Source organism: Engraulis encrasicolus, chromosome 12, assembly GCF_034702125.1.
Source record: "Engraulis encrasicolus isolate BLACKSEA-1 chromosome 12, IST_EnEncr_1.0, whole genome shotgun sequence".
Taxonomy (NCBI): domain Eukaryota; kingdom Metazoa; phylum Chordata; class Actinopteri; order Clupeiformes; family Engraulidae; genus Engraulis; species Engraulis encrasicolus.
The window spans coordinates 27,051,235-27,073,446 of record NC_085868.1 but is presented as its reverse complement, the minus strand read 5'-3'; the positions used below and the strand labels follow the sequence as shown (position 1 = coordinate 27,073,446).

The following is a 22,212-nucleotide window of genomic DNA, read 5'->3' as shown; positions in this document are numbered from 1 at the left end:
CAGGGTGGGATTCTGGGACTTTACAGCAGCCTTTAGAGTTTTACCGCCATTTGCAATTTTGACCTGATAAAGCAGTACACTATCGTCCTTTTGGTAGAAGAAGCATGGTTTCTTATCGAGTGGACTCGTACGAAATCTTGTGGATGGTGGAGAAGAATCAGATGCTGAGGGGCCTGGGTCAGTCATTTTTCAGTAATTTTTCGAGACTTGGTCTGACCAAGTCCATAACAATTAGCATTTCCCAAACGGCATGGTTGATCTGCCTCCTTAGGTCTGCTACTGGTTGACTGACCAAGTGAGTGGAGTTTCCGATTTTTTGGAGATCAGAAACAATACTTACATTTCTCTTGGCCTGCCTAGAAGCAATGCTGAAGGTGCTGCAACACTGGGAGGGTGTGGCCTGTCTAGTGCAGTTCTGCAGTCGTCTTTTGATTTTAACATAGCCCCCATCACTCAGACTGGCCCGCTCTTGAACTACTTCCAGTACATGTCCATCGGCGTCTAATCTTGGATTCTGGACCAGAGCCACCTTTTGGCATCGTCAGACTGGCATAGAACACACAGCTTCCAGTTAATGAGCTCATAATGCTTGATAATGCCTCTTGTTCACCTCGATGGTCTTCACCCATGATTATAACCAGAACAAACAGCAAACAGAACCCGCACCGTTACACTCCACCACCATCACCAACACCAGTTAATGACAGTATGTGCATTAACAATATTAATAACACCAATTTATTACTTGATTTGTAACTGTGCCTTGCAGTCAGTTTCCAGGATCATCATACAGAAAATACATGCATGCTGAAGGAAGGCAAAAGGCAAAAATTTAACGCCTGTTGACATTCAATATATTCACTACATGGCACTGCTCCTGTTTACTGGACACAATGTAGCTGGTATGAGCTTTGCACAGGCAAGCTTGGATATATACAGCACAATGCTGGACACGTAAACTGTTTTGCACATTCTAGCTGGGATGTTTTGTATGGTGGGCTTGACAGACATGCATCTACTTGTAGATAGTATACAGTAAACCACCAGTTAAAATAAATTAGCATGGTAACAAACTGTCTGAGAACATTAAAACTACCACCAGTAGATTCAGTGACCCTGAAAATGTAGGTTTAGCAGTTTGAATCAATGTTTTAGCTCATTCAGAAGCTGAGATATTGCAAAATTATGGTTTTTCGGAAGCCATTTTGAAAAATCCAAGATGGCCGCCATGCAGACATTTGTGCAAATGGAAACATGTTTTTTCTGATTGCTTGTACAATATATTTTTCAAAAATGTATAGTTTTCCAAATCCCCATAAAAATCCAGCGAAAGGTTCAGATCCAAACGTAATGAACCTGACTAATAGAGCCAGGCCTGTTTTTTTTACAAACCTGCCATTTAAAAAGTATTGGGAGTTGGGAGATGAAACTTTCACAATTTGGAGACATCACATAGAGCTCGCTAACAACGCGTCAACTAAACTTCTAGGTGAAAGTGTTGATGTTTTATGACCGAAAAAGCCTCCTACACTCTAATCTCTAGAGTGGCGGAACTTTGGTTCATGAAGGTTCCACCATAGTTTTCAATGGAGACCCAGGCTTTAACAAAATCGCCAAAAACGGGAAAACGACAAGAGACACGGAGAAGCCTATAACTGTACGCGATCTCCAAGCCGAGCCGGTCGTTTTAGTGTTTGAACGGTGTCTCTATCTCGAAAGGCCTAGGAGGAGATCCATTTTCTATTTTTACTGCCCCTGCACAAGACCAAGCTATAATAATAAATAATAATAATAAAACAGGACTTAGAGATTACTATAATCGGGCCTTGCTCTGCAAGGGCCATGCTCTGCATGGTCCTTGCTCCGCAAGCCCGCTTAATTAGCAGTGAAAGGGATTTTTTTTTGCTAAATCAGTTGAAAGTGTGTTTTGAGGTTGTTTTGATTCAAACTTGTACGGCAAGTTCTTCGGGAGAATTCTCCAGTTGCCTTTCCACTTCCCCAGGACATAAAGCACCCAAAACGTGTCTGAAGGATGGGTAGATGGCTAGGGTAGGGAAGGATGGGTAACTTAGATGGCTGTTCGAACGTGGGTAAAGGATTAGCACATGGTGCCTAGAATATAAAGGAAGGCTGCAAAAAATTTGCATGAGGGGTTTCAAACCTGGGAAAGTGAAAAGGTAATTTGAGCATTCCTCAAAACGACTCTTCTTACTAGATTTGATCAAAACAACCTCAAAATACACTTTCCACTGCTGATTTAGCTAAATTCAACCCATTCACGGCCATTCGAAATTTAAAGCCTAATGTGCCATTCTTAAAGAAGGATCAAATTTGCTAAAAATTTTGCAAAGACGTTATGGAAGTACAAAAGAACAATGGGCCTGTACATTAAGACCAATTGGTCGCATATTGAGCCTAAAATTTTGACTGTGCGAGAAAGAAAAATAAAACGGGCGCACCTGTACGAGTATGCATTCAACCCTTTCATTCGCATTTTGCTTCTGAGTTCGAGTGCATGATTGTGAGAGCTGCTCATTTTTTCCACAGCCTGTCTGATAGACAGCATCAAACTCCATTGGGAACGCACTTCAAAAAAGACGGTCAATGTTGCTTGAATTCCGTGTTGGCTAAGATTGAGCCATCTCTGCTCCCGTAGCTCAGAAAAAAAAACAGAATCGCTTCGCACAGATCCCTGGTGCCAACAGTTACAAAGCGCGCATGCAGTCGGATGTTCTGTGCCAACACTTCTTACAGCTTTTCGAAATGGACTGCTGTTTAAAACGTTCAAATGCGGGAGTTTGCATTGCTAACAGGAAACCTCTTGGATCCGATAGTGAAATAGCCACTCGGTTTGCTAGCTCATGTGGTTTAAAAGACGTCGCTGTTTGAGCTGTTTTGGCGTTTCCCAACCCGCTGTCTTCGCAATGACTTCGCAAAAAAATGCAATCACAATCAAAGTAATCAAGTCAAAATATAATTCGAGGAGCATTCACAAGTAGTGTGCAGTGCGCGCAAATTTAAAGTCTAGTTGGTCCAGTAGCTACCGGTGCTGTAGGCTATCAAAAAGAGCAGCCAACACAGTGAGATAATTTTGCTGCTCCCAGTTTCATTTCACACCATTCCAACCCATGCGTTTGAGGAAACAAAAACTAGGCTATAATAAAGCCCGTTGGATTAACGTGTTGTAGGCTATGTTTAAGATTTAGTCAATCTAGTTCAGTAAGCATGTGATTTACATGCTTTTAATCACGAAGTTATAGCCTGATAATAATAATAATAATAATAATAATAATAGGCATAATAATAGTAATAGTAACAGGAACTTTGATTTCTGTCAGATCCACTCTAGTCAAAAATGAGACGAGAAACAGAGATACATTTCAGAAGCTTTATTTCTGATTGCATATTTGTGTTTGGCGGTATGGCTCTGTTCGGAGGAAGCTCCCCGGCTTCTCCATGAGCTCCATGGAAGCCAAGACGGGGAACAGCAGCATCCTCAGGTGGAGTGCCTTCCATTTAACTGGAAAGGCAACATACCCCCTAGAACAGAGCAAGCAACAATGACAACAGTATGACATTGTTTGGCAATGATAAGTCTGGTGGAGCAGGGGAGGTGGTGGGTGCAAAACAAGCAGCAAAAAGCAATGACAGGAAAACAAATTCGGTAGTTTAAATAAAGCGCGCCAAAAGCCAGCATCCAATTGCGAGCAGCAGCTGATTAACTAAAGCGCAGCTGATTAGAGGACTGCTGTAGGGGTTAGGTCGGCGTCAGCCAATAGGCAAAAGGGAGCGTTGACTACGTGGTCTGCCAGAACTAACGCTAACGCTCGATTTCTGTCAGATCCACTCTAGTCAAAAATGAGACGAGAAACAGAGATACATTTCAGAAGCTTTATTTCTGATTGCATATTTGTGTTTGGCGGTATGGCTCTGTTCGGAGGAAGCTCCCCGGCTTCTCCATGAGCTCCATGGAAGCCAAGACGGGGAACAGCAGCATCCTCAGGTGGAGTGCCTTCCATTTAACTGGAAAGGCAACATACCCCCCAAACAGACCATACCAAAAACGCAGCCCAAACAATTGGATTAGTTGGAAACGGGGCATCTACAACCCCCCGAAACAGAATATTAGTCCACCAAATGTGAATAACGATTAATGAATATCGTGACATTAGTTATGGAACTGCGGTAATACCTGATGTTAAAAGAGGAGTGCTATGCTAGACCGGAATATGGTCCGAGACACAGAGTATTTACTTGCCCAGCAGCAGCAAAATGAAAAGCTAGCCCAGCAGCAGCAAAATAAAAAGCTAGCCCAGCACCAGCAAAATAAAAAGCTAGCTAGCTAGATATACAGATAGATTGTGGCCAATACAGATAGAAAAAGAAGCAGAAAAAGCGTGCCTAGAGGCGGTGGCAAGGCCTGCAGCAGTTACATGGGCCTGTAGAAGTCAAGGGGAGATTATTATTATTATTATTATTAAATTGTATTTATGTTTTTATTATTAGGCTATTTTATTTTTATTTATTTTTTTAATTTATTTATTTATTATTTTATTTATTTATTTATTTATTTTTTTTTTTTATTTTCTTTTTTTTTTTTTTAAGTCACCAGCCAATGAGTAGCGTAAAATGTAATTACCTGCCAGCATTACGTATTGCTTGGCCGCAGCTAAAACACACGAGACTAGCGGTTAAGCGCCCCATGCCACCAGCTGAGAGTAGACACGGGTAAGATAATAGACTAGACTGGCTGTCGGACAGAATGAACTATATATGATGTACATAAGAAAAAAAAAAAAAGTGTCGAAGATGGTTAAATATACTGGCCAAGATTCATTAGGGTAACGTACACCAGACCAGGGGCAGTAGATAGGCTAGGCTGGCAAAAAAAAAAAACAGCAAATGGGCTTGGTGGGCATCAGAAACATTGGGCTAGGCGGACAGCAGCAGCAATGGGTTAAGCAGGCAGCAGCAGCAGCAATGGGTTAAGTGGGCAGCAGCAGCAGCAATGGGTTAAGCGGGCAGCAGCAGCAATGGGTTAAGCGGGCAGCAGCAGCAATGGGTTAAGCGGGCAGCAGCAGCAATGGGTTAAGCGGGCAGCCAGCAGCAGTAAACTGGCTAGCCAGGCGGGAAGCAGCTGTAAATGGGCCAGGCAGCCAGTATCAGATGGGCTGATCATCGGGATCGGTGCTACTCTAGGATCCGAAAAAACAGCAGGCTGACAAGGACCACATGACAGCACACAAAAAGCTAGACCTCGATGACGGCAACCAAGCTAGAATGATGGACAGATACTGCTATAGGTAAAGCCTATCCGAGAGCAGCAAGGAGACCGGAGATGGCGACAGTCAGCATAAGCTACATTGACACAATATGAGCGGGCAGTCGCTGGCTAGACACTAAACCAACCAATGAAGCAGCCGATAGACTAAACCAAGTGAGCCCACTGTAGTTACAGTAGCTCCACAATACAATCCAGCAGATCTGACAGCATAGATAATATGACTGGAGGTGGGCGCAGGACCCGATGCAGTTAAACTATGTGAGCAAGCTGAAGTTAGACAGAGTATGAGCCAATAGCAATTGCAGCGCGTGGACTACTCAAGGCAATCAATGCTACCATGAACAACAGAGTCAACATGCTAACAGGGCGAACATTAGTCAGACAGCACAATTACCGTCCTACGAAGCAACACAGGCGACCAGTAACAAAAACATGAGCAGCACTACAGAGTACACTTGCCGAGCAAGCAGAGCTAATTCAGACTATGAGCTAACAGCGCCACCATGACTACACGGGGAACAATGCCAACAGACCACAGAAGCTAACAGCATTAGCAAGGCCTATGTATACTATGCAGTTGGCAGCAAAAAAGACGGAATCAACAAAATTATCCAGACACGGCAACATCCTGAGCCCAACATGATCTACACTGATTGTATAAAGGACGCTGCCGACATGACCGCTGATGCAGCCTCCCCCAGCCGAGGCCACAACACGGCTCCATAAGCATGACAAGGCCTAAACGTGCTAAATATGACCCAACATGAACGCCAACATTACGTAACAATAGCCTACAGTTGATATTTTACTATGCAGATAGATGTTGCCATTTAACCAAAGTGACTGGAATGAGGGGAAGCGCTAATAATGCCATACAGGCAGCACACGCACTATTGCACAACCAAACCGAGCTAGCAGGAAGATACACAGCCATGCAAGGTCACAGTTAGGCATATAACCAGGCTTTAACAGATGAGCAATATAGCCATGCCAGCACAGCCTACATCAGCCAGTAACAAAGACAATGCACCCCTTGCTAGTAGTAATGACGGACTCCAGACAAAATACTTACACTACACTGGCCAAAACAGGACTGACTACATACCAGCACGAAACAGGGCACCAGCACTGAATGAAGCAGCAACCACACTAAAGCCAGGCCACAGCCAGAGCACCTACACAGTCCAGCCAGGACTATGACCGTACACACTGCAAGCACCTAGACTAGCAAACATGAAGCAATGGTTCACAAGAACATTAATAGTCTAGGATACAGAGCTAGCACAACTGGCCAGACAGGCCTACAGTAGGCATACTTATACAGTAATGCAGCAGAGACAACAGTTATGATGGAGCCCACTGAAACCCCCCAAAACTATCAAGCGGTTTAGCGCTTACGAATTCAGTACATCAGGAGTGCCATGGAAAATGCTGGACCAGCCAACGCCACCTTGAAATACATGGGTTGTGGAAACGCAGCCCTGTCACGAAAACGGGGCTCTCCTATAAGATATCACGAATATTATAGATTTATTTTCGTGACGTAGTACGAAATTGCATTAGACAGGGTTGCCACTCCTCAAGCGAACGCGCAGTGGGTGTCCATCCGAACACTGGGCCTAATCAATACTTACAAAATTGACTATTGAAATGACATCAGGAAAACAGGAATAACACACCGATACCAGTGAAATAAGGAGCAACTACGGGACACCTGGAGTCTCCCAATTACAAAAATAACCAGCAGTCCCGAATGCATGGTTCCAGCGTCCGTCGCGCCAAGGATGATTGAAGACACCTGCGGCTTGTTACAGCACATCAGATGAACGGCGATGACAGTGAAGTAATGCAGCAATACAAAGCCTAGGATAGCCTAATCGCATCGTCGACTATAGTTATGTTCAAAGGGAGCCAATTTAGTTAACAGTTCGGAGCATAAGGAAAAAACGCATCTCGTCAGATTATGCGCCGTATCGACATGCAAGATTTATTTATAGCCCGCGAAAGAACAAAAGACGACTCGATTTACCACGACTCACGTGAATGCATTTGGATGCGTTTATCCGGGGAGTATTCCTACATGATTTGCCACCTCACAACAAGCCCTAATACCGGTATAGCTCCTGCACAGGGCAAATGTAATGGGCAGCCAACCGAAATAATCAGCCTCGGTTGAGTGTAATGAAACCATATCTAGTAAGCAACTGGAGAAAAACACCCGACTAGCACTCAAAACAGGCGTTGGGCAGCAAGCTATGGTTTGACGTGAGAGAGAGTGGACAAAAGGGTCCACCTAACTAAAGAAAACCACCATTATTAAAAGCTATGTGCAACAGTTAGCGACCAGCTCCGATCTTGAGACAAAGAAACCTAGTTAATTTAAGACAAGCCATCAGAGTATTAATCTCTGCTGACGCAGCGCGGGTACAGTGCATATCGTCCAAACAGCACATTACTTCCAAACGCGCAAAAAGCAGTGGAAATGCAATATGGAAATCAGCGAAGGCAGCTCCCATGGGGAACTCACAGCCAGCAAAATAAACTATCCATGAAGCTTGGATTGAACGCCAGAAATTCGGGGGCACGACACGAGAAAGTGCGTAAAATGTAGGCTATATGACCAGTGAGCTCACATCGAGAGATAAGGCAAAAGAGATGAAGCCTATGAAATGAAGAAAAGCGCACAGCCTACCAGAAGACGAAACCCTATTGTTGATAAGAAAGAAAAACATCTGATATTTAGTTTAAACACAACGCAAGCAAGCACCAAAAGAAGCTATGCACGCAGCAAAACAAGCAGCAAAAAGCAATGACAGGAAAACAAATTCGGTAGTTTAAATAAAGCGCGCCAAAAGCCAGCATCCAATTGCGAGCAGCAGCTGATTAACTAAAGCGCAGCTGATTAGAGGACTGCTGTAGGGGTTAGGTCGGCGTCAGCCAATAGGCAAAAGGGAGCGTTGACTACGTGGTCTGCCAGAACTAACGCTAACGCTCGATTTAGGGCATATAGCAGTGGTTCCCAACACTTTTTGCACTGGGACCATTTTATCCTGAACTTTTGGGGACCACATTTTTTTCACAACCAAAACCATGACTGAGCAAACTTGCTGGCTATAAAAAAGTGGATATTTCTGACAGTATAAGACTACAATAGCTATGGATTGTTAATTAGTGATATTTATTGGTGTTTTTTTATTTCACACCTAGACATTTCAGGGGAGCCCATTGGAATTCCAGGTGACCCCATACCCCAGTGTTGGAAAAAAAACACTGACATATAGCCTAGGCCAGTGGCTCCCAAACATTTTCTTAAGGGACCCATGTTTTTACTATTGTAAGCTTTGGTGACCCAACCACGCGAGCGCCCGCACGAGACGGAGTCACAAGATGCCCTCTGTTTCCTGCGAAAACTAATTTTAGTTATTTTATTCCTCAATTCATCTTTGGTCAAATATATAATAAATGTTTAATGTAGCACTTAGTTAAATGCTTTGTCTTTTATTCAACATGGGCTATATATATTTAAAATCAAACCTCTTTGGCGACCCATAAGGTGGGTCCCGACCCATAGGTTGGGAAACACTGGCCTAGGCCATTGTGCATGAAGATGAAGAAACAAGCAATGAGCACAATAAGCACAGTATTTTACATAAACCCCCCCACCCCCCCACCCCAATAACAAAAGTGTCGCGACATTTTTAGAGTGCTCCTAAATTTGTATCTGTGCTCCTAAATTTTTATCCGTGCTCCTATTTTTTTTCATTTAGGAGCACCTGTGCTCCTAGTGAAAAAGCTTAACGTACAGCCCTGGGCCTACTGCAAAAGGCTGCAATGACACTGAACACAGTTTTCTGCCTATAATCCGCAGCCTTGTGCTTGTTACTGAAATAGTCTGTTGAATATGTGAACGTTGTAAATAGTGGTAACTTAGTGGACCTCTGGGAATCCGCCTGTGACGTCTAGTGGAGTTTTCGTCTTGGGCTCAGCATTTTTCTTCTGAAGCCACTCAGGGCAGACAGGTGGAAAGTCTGCATTCCCCCTTGTGCTCATTATCAGCCCGGAATACCCTCACTTTCATTAACAAACAATAGTAAAAATCTGTAACATATTGTAAGATCCACATTCAGTGTGATTGCAGCCAAAGAAGAACACGATTTTCCAAAGTTGGTGTGTGTGATACACCCAAGTGGGGAGGGGGGTTAGTAGGCCCGTTTCATTAGGCCCAGTACATGCTTTCTGTGTGCCTTAAGTTACTCGTGCATCCCTGTGCAACCAAGTACACATACTTTCTTCAAGTCAGCCAGATCACTTGGCATGATACTGGAGGTGTCAAGGGGCAGATGGCCAGTGGATCTGTTAGTAATATTTTCCAGCATTGTTTGACTCCACTCCGACCTTAATATGGACATTCGGAAGATCACCCTTCGTGGTTTGTGTGAATATTGCACCATATGCAACCATCTGTGGACCAGGTCAGGTGTCCTATTTCGTGCAAAATTGACATAAAATACACATGGCAACGAGGCAATGCACATTTATTGTGCAGCAAGCACTCACAAGACATATTCTTAGTATTCATATGGTCATATTATTGCCATAGGCCTAGGTATTTGTAAAAAAAAAAAAAAAAAAAACATTGCAAAATTCTGACCATACATAATAAAACATTATAGGAGAATCTTTGTGTGGCATCACTGTTTACACTTTTCACTTTCCATCCTAATTTGAGTGGCAAGAAACAGCATGGTCACTTTGCCTTGTTATGTGAAAGCACAACAGCAACAGCACAAGAAGATAATAAGCCTTATGACTTACTGTATTAAAATACTGTGCACCAAAATCTAGTTCCACATAACATACAGTATATACATCTCCATCCTATTCCTACGACATTTGAAATACCATTTATGGGAGGAGGCGTCAGCCGGCCTGTACTGCCTTATTCCAAACTCGACTACGGCACCTTACATCAATACTACAAAATAAAGTCAGCTATTATATACTTATACTGTCTCCCCTGCCCTCATGTAAAGCGTGTGCTCGACACATCTTGACAAATCACGCGCACCTTTCAGTTAAGAAGATGGCAGGAGAAAAAAAATCCTGCCAAATCCAGGGGGGAAAAAAAAAACGTTTTTTTTGTGTGAGAAAACTAGAGATGCATCGGATCCTGATTTTTAGGATCCTGCCGGATACCGGATCCACTGCTTAAAATCCTGCCGGACCCGGAATCGGATACCGGATCCTACGAAAGGGTTGAAACACATAGCCTACTCGCACACGTGGGCCCACACTGCCTGCAACGGCCACTTCCAAAGGGCTTTCACTCCACGCAGCGATTGGGGTTGTGAAAGACTGACTGAAAAGCCTAGGCTACGTAAAAAGTAGAGATGCCCCAGATCCTGATTTTTATGTAACTGCCGGATACCGGATCCACTGCTTAAGATCCTGCCGGATCCGGATAGTCTGAAAAACCTTATTATCCTGCCGGATCCGGAACCGGATCTTGGATCCTGTACATCTCTAAAGAAAACAACACATAACCAAGTCAAGGAACAGAAACACGTTTAAAAGGTTCTAAAATAATTAACTAGTTAAAACATTTAACTAATAATTATTTAAAACCAATATATGAGGAGCAGCTGAATGGGAGCCAAAAGAAAGTCGACACTCCATAGTAAGGCGAGCCAAAAGAACCGGATCTCAGAAAAGACCCGAAAATCTCATCCCATTACTATTAGGCAACCTAAAGTAAAACGTTCATCTCTTTGGTCTAACTGCAGCTCTCTTTTATGACAACAGCGGAATACATTGAATTGATCCATCTCCAGCGATCAAACTAACATAGTTTGTTTCCTAAAGCTAGGAATTTTGCTAGGCAAGTTGTCTCATCAGGTATTTTGTCCAAGTTACTGATATTGCAACCTATCACACTTTGGTGTGCTGTTAGTATGCAAACAGCCATACAATAAAATGAAAATCAGCTTAGTTAAGGAATGTTTAGGGTTTGCAGCTGGTGATGGTCATTTAGGTTAATTTCATGACATTATACTGTGTATTTATGTGACAAACTAGACAGCTAACCTTCGCAAATGAAACAGCTTTTTTGTTTTAGTTGATGCAATTGGTACGTTTACATGAGGCATTTAAATCCGATTTAACTCACTTTAAATCTCATTAAAACTTAATTCCACTTTAAAAACATCATGTAAACACTTACCGAACAGGATTTAAGTTTATTCCGATTTAAACTCGATTAAAGTGGGTGGTTTATTCCTCTTTTAAATCCGATTAAACACGTTCCTCTGTCATGTAACCTTTTAATCAGAATTACAATAAATCCGGTCGTTCCACGCATGCTCGTTGACCACACGATGGCGCCAAGAGCCCGTGCTCTTTGTCAGTGAGAAAAAGATGGCGGCACTTCCTGTTGATTTTCACATGAAAGTTTTGCTTAATTTAAAGTCCCTAAGCGACTATATATACTGTTGTGGCTTCCATATATTGATGTAAAAGTGCCCCACGAAGTAATTAAGCACAACAAAGTTACTCCACATCACCCTTTCACCAGTTCGTTTTTCTAAGCTAGGAGGGTGCTAACTAGCATTTGAAAGAACCAGACCCAAAGGGGATTTTACCAGCCTTGAGTCCACTGAGGGAATTCATTTTCGGGCTGAAGATAAGCTTGTGTCCCAGTAGTTCCCCGGAGGTTTGGCGACCACGCCCCCACGCCTTATTTGGCTCACTCAGCACGTGCGTCCTCAGTCCAATCGCAATGCTTTATTTTCCCCAGACGTTTAATCGCATTTAAGTGAAATTGCCATGTATACACGTCGCAAAATAACTCTTAATCCGATCTACTTAAATCCGATCTATTAGATCCGATTCAAAAACATCATGTACACGTAGCAATTGTCTCGTAATCTGAACATGGTGAAGACAGACTTTCAATTCAAAGCACTTCTTTAGCACATTTCATAACTGGCCAAATCCTCCATTAGCCCTCATAATCAATAATATTAATGTATCATGTGATATTTATGGTGACGTGTTTGCCAAGATGTGAACAGGGATTTCGCCCTTACTGTGCATGTGGCACAAATGTGTAAGCAAAGATCCTCCACTACTTTTGTGGATGGGAAGTCCATGCATTAAAAAGTTCTGATGATTACGTACAGTTACATCGTTTGTAATAGCACTCCATACATAAACGTCACTTCCAGGCAAATCCTAGAGCTTTGTGTTTTCGTCCACTTTTGCTCGGTGCCTCTCCAAATGTCCTTTGTCAGGGCCTGACATCATTGACACTGTCTGTCCATCAGTGTTATTATTGCTCGCTTGTTCCAGCCTTGGTGACGTCACATTGCTGACCCCAAGGACGTCCCATCTGTCAGGAAGTATATGATGGTGGAATAGTTGTTCAAACACGTATGAGAAAAACAGCACACAGACTAGTGTGAACAGCATGGACACTGTCCGGACAGGTGCTTGCTGGATGTACACGCCATCCACTATTTCACCGCCTGGAAAATGGATGGTTGGTGGGAGGCCAATGAGGGGCTCTCCGCTCAAGACCCTCAGCAGAATACCCAGGAAGTAGCCTGCAGTTGCTCCGTAACCGTTGGAGACGGGGCAGAAGATGACACAGATAAGCTGGGGCAGGACGATGCAGTATCCCACGTCTGCTCCGAGGATCCAGAATCCCAAAATGCTGTTGTCGAGAAAGGTCAGCGCTGTCCCCAGCACTCCGGTCACGACAACAGCTATGCGGATCACCCACTGCATCTCTCGGTCTGAGGCCTGCATTGGAGAGTTAACACGTTAACACGCACGCAAGTTTGTATCCTGTCCTAATGGAGTTATTTCAGTGGAAGGAATCCCATTGTGATAAAACTAGTGAACACTAAAACCGAGCCCCTACATCCCTTTTCTTTCATCTCCCAAGAAAGTCAATTGATACATCACAACTCATTCAAAATTCTGAGGCAAGACCAGACGGAGAAAGAGGTTTCCCCCTATAAATTCACAAACTGCTTTTCCTCACCCCTGTTGCCACCAAGGGCCTTGTTTTAGTTGTCTAATTCTTATGACTTTTTGCTTTTGTCTCTAGTCTTCCGGATCATTTGATTTTACATTTGCGTCATTTTGTGGGTTTGTTATTCCATGATTTCTAATTTCTAAGTTAGCCATCCAACGTATCTTAACTTTTTGTAAATAGGGTGTTTTTCTTAATCAAGTTATTCATTTTTATTGTGTTTATTTTTTCATCTAACTGTTAAAGCACATTGAGCTCCATGTCTATATTGTGCTATACAGATAAAAGTAGTATTATAATAACCCATACCTAGCCCAGTGTATCTTTTGGCTTTTTTGTTTCTCCACTAACCAAGAAAAGTTTTATTTCCTCACATACTGTATCGCATTTTGTTTTCCTTTGTACTACCCACCCAGTTACTTCAATGGGGTACAATATCAAAGTAAAAGCTTAACAAACCTGTTTTCTGATATTCTTGTAGATGTTGGAGCTGAACATGGACGTGCTGGAGATGAGACCAGAGTCCGTTGAGGACATGACGGCTGCAGCCACAGCAGCGATCCCTACTATGGAGACGTATGGAGGGGCGAGGTACTGCAGACAGATGGGCAAGACCCCATAGGCCTCTCCACGCTCAAATGGAGAAGGGGCACCGTAGTCCGTTAGATTCCAGTCTGTGGAAAGACATTAAGAATGCCATATAAAGTTTTTAATGGATCATTATTTGAGTTATTTAAAAATGCATTTTTGCAGGTGAAACCTCATTGTAAATCTGGCATTTTTAATTATTTTTCATAGACGTCTTTGGTTTCTGAAGCAAGCCAGACAAGTAAATATTAGTCTCTTGCTTAGTAAAAATCATGAAAATTATGAAATTTGAACATTAACTACAAAAAAGACAAAAAATACACAATTCAACTGAAAATCATCACATATACATGGGTTCCAGCTGTTGGTAAACAGTTAAATGTGTACGCAGCCAGGGATTCCAAAATGCTAGCCGGCTGGGTGTTTATCATTGGAAGTCCCATTGGAGCCCTGCACAGTATAGCCTATGACAAGAACTTGTTGTCTTGTCGGCTTGCGGTTTTATCCACTTACTCGCACACTGTAGGCCTACTGTCGGTGACACTGTTTAGAAGAACATACTATCATGTCGCTCGGAATTCTTAGCCATGTTCCCTAAAAAACGCTATATTTTTTTACGGAGCGTTAGCCACTGCTTACAAGACGGGGTATCGCTGTCGGAGACAACCTCTGATTGTTTGGAAGCTGCGTCACTCAAACGTTGTCCTCACATGTGATTGGAGTGAAACAATATAATTTCATTTACAAAGCATATGAATCAATTCTGATGTCCTCACGTTAAGATGGAATGGAGTCGGTAGGAGAAACCACAGAAACCGCTACAACATCCAGCCGTCTAAAACAGGTTTTAACCACACACTACACTAGTCCAATGCAACTTCCGATGTTTAACACTTAGGTACTTAGAATTTTGGGATCCCTGGCTGCGTGCTCATTCAGGTAGAATAATAACAGACCAACCTATGTATAGTAGTGTTTCTCTATGTTGGCTTTAGGGAACACTCAGGAGGCATTGCGAAGGATACAGCTGAAGGGGGCGGTGTTTAGTTGCCATTGGGGTGGGTCATTGGTCTACGGTAATTTATAATACTAACGCCTAGTACCGACTGGGAAACTGCCAGGCGGAATCCGCGACGCGCAATATCGCGCTGGGGGTGTGGTAACGGATACTCCCATTAGATTCTCCCCGGGGCTAACTACGCTGCTCACCCGACTTTCGAGCCTCGCCGCGCGGGGTGTGTCTCGCAGCTGACACCGGGTAGACCGAGCGAGATAACAAACGGCGAACGGTCGTTTGCACACATTACTCACTCAATATCACAACACAGTGTGTACATGGCTTAAATACGATTGTGTTTTGGTCCTAGGTAACATTTAAGCCCCGTTATATCATTCTAGAAGTACAGAAGTAGTCTAATATAAGCTTGTAGCTGCCTGGTTCTGGTGAAATGCTAACGTTAGCTTACCCGGTTAGCTCAAAACATTGAGTGATCAAATGGCAATGTGGAGTAACCTATTTGTGTTACATAAGTTCGTGGTGCATTTTTACATCAATCCGTGGTAATCGTGACATTTATAAGCATTTAGGGTCTTTATATTAAGCAAAAACGTGATGTTGGAAATCACAGAAATCGCCGCCATGTTTTTCAAAAAAATTTGTAACTCCCGCCCTTGCTACCCATACGCCCATCTGATTGGTTATTGGACCATCAAATTTGCATGATATAGAGAGCTCGTCTATATCAAATCGCGTCCCGCTGCGATATCGCTTCACCTCCGCGCTGTCAAGCGCGATATCGCCCCCATTCAAAGTCAATGAGAGCGGAGCGGAATTACTCTGTGTGGGTACGGGCCGTAAAGAGGGGCCGGTGGCAGGCTTATGATGTGGTCAATGGTGCGTTGGGGGGCTTATGATGATGTCAAGGGGGTGTTGGGGGGCTTATGATGTAGTCAAGGGGGCGTTGGGCAGCTTATGATGTCCAGGGTGTGTTGAAAACCATTGGCGTATTGCATTATATGAGCAGCTGGCACCTGTTGATGCGGCCACTGCTCCAATCAGAATGGATGGAATGCCCAGGATGATGATCATCACTGCTGCAACGAAGCATGTGATCTGGGCCTTGACCGGCGAGGATGCGGACAGGGTCCTCTGGTGAAAACACTGGAAGCCAAGTGCTCCAACACTCTGGCGAAGAAATATGAAAAATATTGACAAATCATTGAAGAATATCAACGAATCATGAATAAACGTTAACAAAATGGATTATTATATCAGTATATTATATCTATTAGTAACAAACTGTAAACGCACTGACGCGTTCTGGTATAGAATCTGGTTGCTCCAGTTCATCTAACATGATGTCATGCATTGCTTTATGGGAGAAGAATAACTCTCACTTTTTCGATTGATATTATGTTTTGGGGTTCCCAACCAAATCAAATACAATGGATAATAGTTTAAATGTGTTGTACTAACAGGAAACTGCTAATCTATTATCATTTCACCTGCACAACCACCTTTAATTTAAGTATAGGATCTATTTAATTAAATGAATAGGGAGTTTTATGTATTTGACGGTTTTGAAGGAATATTCTTACAATATGTACTGTATCTTTAATGCTGTTGAATTCTTAAAATAATTAAGATAATAATAAAAATAATAATAATAATAATAACAATAATAATAATAAAACAAAACAATAAAAAACACATTTTTAACTTTAATTGTGTCTGACGCTGTTGAGAAAAACAAATTAAGAGCCTATTTTAAGAAAAAAAAGAGTAAAATATGCGGAGTTTGTTCCGACCCTCGTCTGTCATAATACACTTCTATGTTTTGGGTTTGAAGTATTTTTCAAAATGAAAACCTGTTTTAGCCACGTTCTCAAGAATCAGTGCAAACCAACTCGTTTTTTTTTTTTCAAGGCAGTTGCCAAAAGGAATTCAACCTGTGACTTATGGTGAAAATTATCTGGAAGGAATGATCTACACGCAGGCTACTTACCAGAGCAAGAAAGTCATCTAGGAATTTGCCGATGTCCTGTGTCTCTACATGTCCAATCCAAGGTGGCTGGTAAGTATGATTGACAGCTGTCCAGCTGATGTCGAGGGAGATGGGGTTCAGAAGGATGAATGGCACACACAGCCACTGCAGAACAAGAAACACAAGACATGATGAGATCAATGCCTATGCAAGACATTGTGATTATTTTATTTACTTATCGTGATTATTCTTTTATTAACAACAGACATGAAAGGGAATGTCAATATGTCCTTGTGTATAAAGCGGAAAGAGTGAGAACATTACGCCTTATTAGAATGTACTTTTTCATTAACATAACGGATGTGACTTGAAAAATAACAAATTAATTGGTTTTGTAGGTTTTGTAATTAATTATTCACAATTAATCATAATCAATCAAAGTCTCACCCCTAAACATAACAATAGAAGTTTTTTGTGTACTCACCAATGCAATAAAGATAAGGACTAATTGGATGACATCTGTGTAGGCGACGGAGTAGAGCCCCCCAAGGAGAGTGTAGAGTATTGCTACTGCTGCGGACAAGACCACTGAGTAGGCATACGGCAAATCGAGGATCGTGCTCATCGTTCCTCCTGCAAAATATCATATAGGGTTTAAAACATATATTTTTTAGGGATTTTTTTGCCTTTATTTAATGGGGAGGATTGTCAAATGACCCGGGCCGGAATCGAACCCGGGTCGCCAGCATATTAACCCAGTGCCCTACCGTTAGGCCAAGGCAGGGCCCACAATATCATATAACTGACTAATCACATGTTAATGAACGACATATACAGTAGATGAATTGAACACCAAGTGGAGAAGTTGATTTCGAGCAAGAAACAATGTTCACACATGAGTGGTATATTGAAATACAGTAATTGCAGGGAAATGCTTTGCAGGTAAAATGTCACACCACCCCCTTCTGTTTCCATTACTAATGCACTTGTTACAAGTCTGCAATGTGTAGTGTACGGAAAATTTGCCAGAAAATATAGATTATTATGGTATGGAAATATTTGTTATTTACACATTTAATGATGAAATTGCATATCATAAAAAATGCATGGTTCTTTTTACCCAATGCCATAAGAGTGCAAGCGACCCACAACACATCCACAATGATGCCGGGGATCACCATCAAAGTAGCCACACGTTTGCCATATTTGATCTGAAAAGGATCCATCATTGTGATGTACTTCTTCTCCCTCATGGGTTTAGCGAATACTAAACCACCTGCAACAAAATAGAAAAAAAATCAATGACAAAGTCTTACATGTCCATGTGGCACGTCACGTGTAACAAAAAAAACAAAAAAGAAACAAAGTTGTTCAAGGACACGAACCAGGACACACCCCAATCTTCCTCCATGACACAATCTTCTGCCCAAGAAACGTTTAATCTTAAAAGACACCTTATCAGACCACTTAAGACTAGTAAATGTGTCTTCTGGGTTCCTGAAATATTGTCTTTGGGGGACAAAAATGAAATGGATTGCACTTTGTTGATCAATTTTTCGGACGCCTGTGGAAGACGGAAGCTGAGAGAGGTAGGTGTGCCATTTCTGATATCTGCAAATGTATCGTATCTGTGCTAGCTAACGGAATGGTTAGCCACTGGATGGAGTTGTATTGGTACTGAGACCACGGCCAAATCATTCTAAAGCATTTTCATGCAAGCTAGGAGCTTCATAGAAAGTTAAATCTTTGCCCGCTGGGCTACGCTTTAATCGTAAACGGCGCAATTGAACAACTTTGCGCAGCACGCATGAACATTTCTCGCGGTTTCCCCTTTGACCAATTTCCCTCAGCCTACACAAGATGTGATATAAATACGGCCGGAATTCTCCTTTAAGTCTTGTTTGTGTGGTGTGCACCTGCAAAATACGCCTGCTGCGTGCTGACTGAGCCCTTCTTGGGAAAAGGTGCCCTCTCCCTATTAAAACCTAAATATCTCAGCCTTTGAAGCACAATAAAACATGAAACAATTTTTTTTATGAAAAAAAACAAAAAAACTAACTCAAATCTCAAAAGCCTGAATGCAGCGTATATGTTGCTCCAGGCTCCAGCATCAGGCTAAATTGGTTTAAGGGAACCACTGAAGGCAAAACCGGCCACTCTTCCCCACTCATGTACGAAGAGTTGGTATAAACTGACATTTTACAATACTACAGGAGATTGATGAGGTCTCTTCAAGTAGGAGCTTGGTCAGTCTGTCCAGGTTTTGGAGAAACCAGAGACTGACAAAATAGAACCACGGTTTTGAAAATCTTTGAAGAAATTTCACAATGGCATGGGGAGTAATGGATACAGGAAGGAGGTCGCACCTTGCATAGCAGTGTTTTTTATTGCACTGGCACGTTTCGGCGTGTGCCTTATGCCCCGTGTACATCAAGCGCTACCAACGCGACCGGGTAGCTGGGGTAGTTGAAGAAGTTGCGGCATGAATTCGTTTTATTCGCTCTGGACGCTGCACTGACATGTTTGATTCAGCTAATCACATAACGGCTCTGTCGTGACAGCCTGGGACATTCCTCGATATGAACGTTCCGATTGGTTTTCGCCGAACAGCGTCATAGCGAATTCGCTTAAGATTAGCTTGAGTTTAATCGTTAAAAGTCGCCCTGGTCGCTCAAGAAGCTTCGCCCCTGGCGAATTCGCTCCGGTAGCACTGGTCGCGCACCCTCCATAGAGAATGAATGACTTCCGTCGCTTCATTCGCGTTGGTCGCTCCCGATGTACACGGGGCATTACGCGTCTGTGCAATAAAAAAACACTGCTATGCAAGGTGCGGCCTCCTTCTTGAAACATTGAATTTAAAATTTGAGCCAGCACCCTCAAAGACTTTAAATAATTAAGAGTGACGCCTGCTCCAAGAATAAAATTGAGTCATGGATACAACAAAAGCTGCAAAATTAATTTGCTAAAGCTAATCAAAGCTTGCAGTAAATATGCGTACATGTACATTGAATAAAATATGTGACTGAAAAATAAAAATATAATATTATATATCACATGAATCAATCATTCAAATAGGTATATTCACAATGGGTTTGGCGAGCTCCATTTGACGATTCCTAATTTTCAGGACGGTAACGATACAACAACAATAGTAACACGCTACGAACACAGACAACAAACAGTTATGTCCACACACAGTAATATGAATTGCATCATTATTTTGATTTGAAATCTTTCATCAAACTTACCTATTATAAATGACACAGAATAGTAGAATGGCATCAGTGCCCAAACAAAACCCTTTTGTGGGCTATAGACAGCTTCAGCAACTCCAAGAATGAACCCTCCTCCAACCCAGGTAGCTGTGAGAACGTACACAAGAACACATGTTTTAAGAGTCAGACAGTCATGAATAGACTAGCTTTTAGGACTGGCCATCTGGCATAGCGGGCATTTCCCGGTTGGCCCTGCACCCTTGTGGGCCCCTATTTTCAGAAATGTAAAAAAAGGTAAAACTTTTTTTTTTACATTTCTGAAAATAAGGGCCCACAAGGGTGCAGGGCCCACCGGGGAGTCAGTTCTGCGCCGCTAATTATGAGTGGGCCCTCTAAGCCAAAAGTGCCCTCTAAGCCAAAAGTGCCCAGCAAAAGAGATATGTCCAGTGTGTCTACTCACTACTTTTCTGGGTGGTACAAGACAAGTAGTGTAATTAGGTTTGGGGAATGATGTTGCTTCAGTTGCTGTCAAGGCTTTAAGTGCCACAGGGTGAAAGTCTTTCCCAATTGATTTACCTCTCCAGATATATATTTTTAAAAAGTGATGAAATTGCATGTGTCCCATCCTAAAGGATTATTTTCAAGTGTCTATGTAGAGGTTGACAATGTACTGTATTGTGATTTGTTAATTTAGTTGTGGATAAATTGGTAAATAAATAAGGAAGGGAATAAATAAATAAATAAATAAATAAATAAATAACAACAACAAAATAGTTCAGGGTCTGCTTTAGGATTAGAGTTATTATAGTATTGTCACTACCAATATGTTATAATAGAAGGTTGTGTATGTATGTGTGTGGGGGTGTGTACTCCTGCTTTTTGTAGGGGACAGTTGTACTGACTGATAAGCTGTTTACACGTATGTGGATATTTTTGAAAACACATTGGTTTGGGCTCTGATTTACACATAGCCTAAACAAAGTTTTAGAATGTCCGGTTTTAAAAACTATCCCATTTAGGGGGCTAAAACTCACCTGTCACCGTTTTTATTTTTATCCACCTCTTGTGTTTACACGTAAAAGGGTTTGAAAAAAATATCCACATTTAAAATTATCCGCATACGTGTAGTCTGCACCTTACCGGTCATGGTGAAAATCCCCACGGGCAGGCTGATGGAGCGCCCCCCCAGCAGAGCCACTTCAGTGACAGTCCCCGTGGTTACTTTAGCTTTCGCTCTCCTGGACGCCCATATTCCTGTGGCCAGCACAGCCACATAGAAGGCCACAGTGGCTATCAAACCAGGGATGTTGAGGCCCATGCTCCAGGACCCCTGTGTGTGTGACCGACCGACTTGGTTATTGCCAGAATAGCGGACAGTTCATCTACAGTAGACTAACTGAAAAGTAATTTGCCACTTTGGCTTCCCTGACTAACTTTGCTTTTTATTGAACCTTTCTTTAGCCAGGAGAGGTCCCGTTGGGTCACAGAGACTCTTCTATCAGGGAGTCCAAGCCAGGACTGCCTACCAAACTAGCTTAGTGACTAATTTATCTGACTGAAAGGTTCTTGTTGTGGGGTAGTTTTCCACACAGGCTGCTGTCCTTGGTATTTGCAGTTTGCCAAGCACCTCCTGCAGAAACATGCAGAGACACGGAGAGACCTGGGTCAAGTCAAGCTAGTTCCTCCCATTCTTTCCTGTTCTGTCCTTGTGACCTCATGATGCAAAAGCTTGATGTAATTGATTATCACACAAACCGCAATGTTTAAAGAGGACCCCCCCCCCCCCCCAAAAAAAAGGTGTTTTGCCTTGGTTGGCAGCGGGGAAACTATTGCTTTCTTCACAGAGATGCGATATTGAGGCAATAGACTGCAGACAAACGGGGTTGGGTGCATTCTCTCTTTTGCTCAGAAAACACAAACACACACACAGACATGCATACACACATGGCCATGAAAACTGTTATAACTACTCTCACGGCCTTGTGTGTAAATATACTATAAACATGGTGTTTGCACATTTTTTAAACAGCTTGTCCTCTCGTGACTCACTGTTATGTTGTCATATTGATCTCTCAATGTAAAAAAAAAAAACCACTGACCTTTGCT

The 22,212-nt window shown here is 42.5% G+C and overlaps 2 protein-coding genes across 2 annotated transcripts in view; both read right to left on the bottom strand.

The window, feature by feature from the left end:
• The window catches only part of LOC134459509 (high affinity choline transporter 1-like), a 37,392-nt gene extending 27,732 nt beyond the window's left edge, over positions 1-9,660 (bottom strand). The window contains exon 1 of the mRNA XM_063211873.1: positions 9,571-9,660. Coding sequence (XP_063067943.1) covers positions 9,571-9,660 — 90 coding nt within the window. The remainder of the gene's footprint in view (positions 1-9,570) is intronic.
• Positions 9,661-12,203: 2,543 nt separating this feature from the next.
• LOC134459647 (high-affinity choline transporter 1-like) lies at positions 12,204-21,846 on the bottom strand. The gene is made up of 8 exons (XM_063212010.1): positions 21,247-21,846; positions 20,140-20,253; positions 18,012-18,167; positions 17,376-17,524; positions 16,913-17,056; positions 15,939-16,092; positions 13,779-13,993; positions 12,204-13,084 (listed from the first exon to the last, which is right to left on the bottom strand). Exons 1-8 carry the CDS (start codon positions 21,422-21,424, stop codon positions 12,515-12,517), a joined length of 1,680 nt encoding a protein of 559 aa, XP_063068080.1. The 5' UTR covers positions 21,425-21,846; the 3' UTR covers positions 12,204-12,514.
• Positions 21,847-22,212: the final 366 nt, after the last annotated feature.

Excerpts from the sequence above, each read along its gene's own strand:
- LOC134459647 (XM_063212010.1), bottom strand. The coding sequence starts at position 21,424 with ATGGGCCTCAACATCCCTGGTTTGATAGCCACTGTGGCCTTCTATGTG. Across the intron at positions 20,254-21,246 it reads GGGGATTTTCACCATGACCG|CTACCTGGGTTGGAGGAGGG; the intron begins GTAAGGTGCAGA and ends ACGTTCTCACAG. Across the intron at positions 16,093-16,912 it reads TAGATGACTTTCTTGCTCTG|AGTGTTGGAGCACTTGGCTT; the intron begins GTAAGTAGCCTG and ends TTTCTTCGCCAG.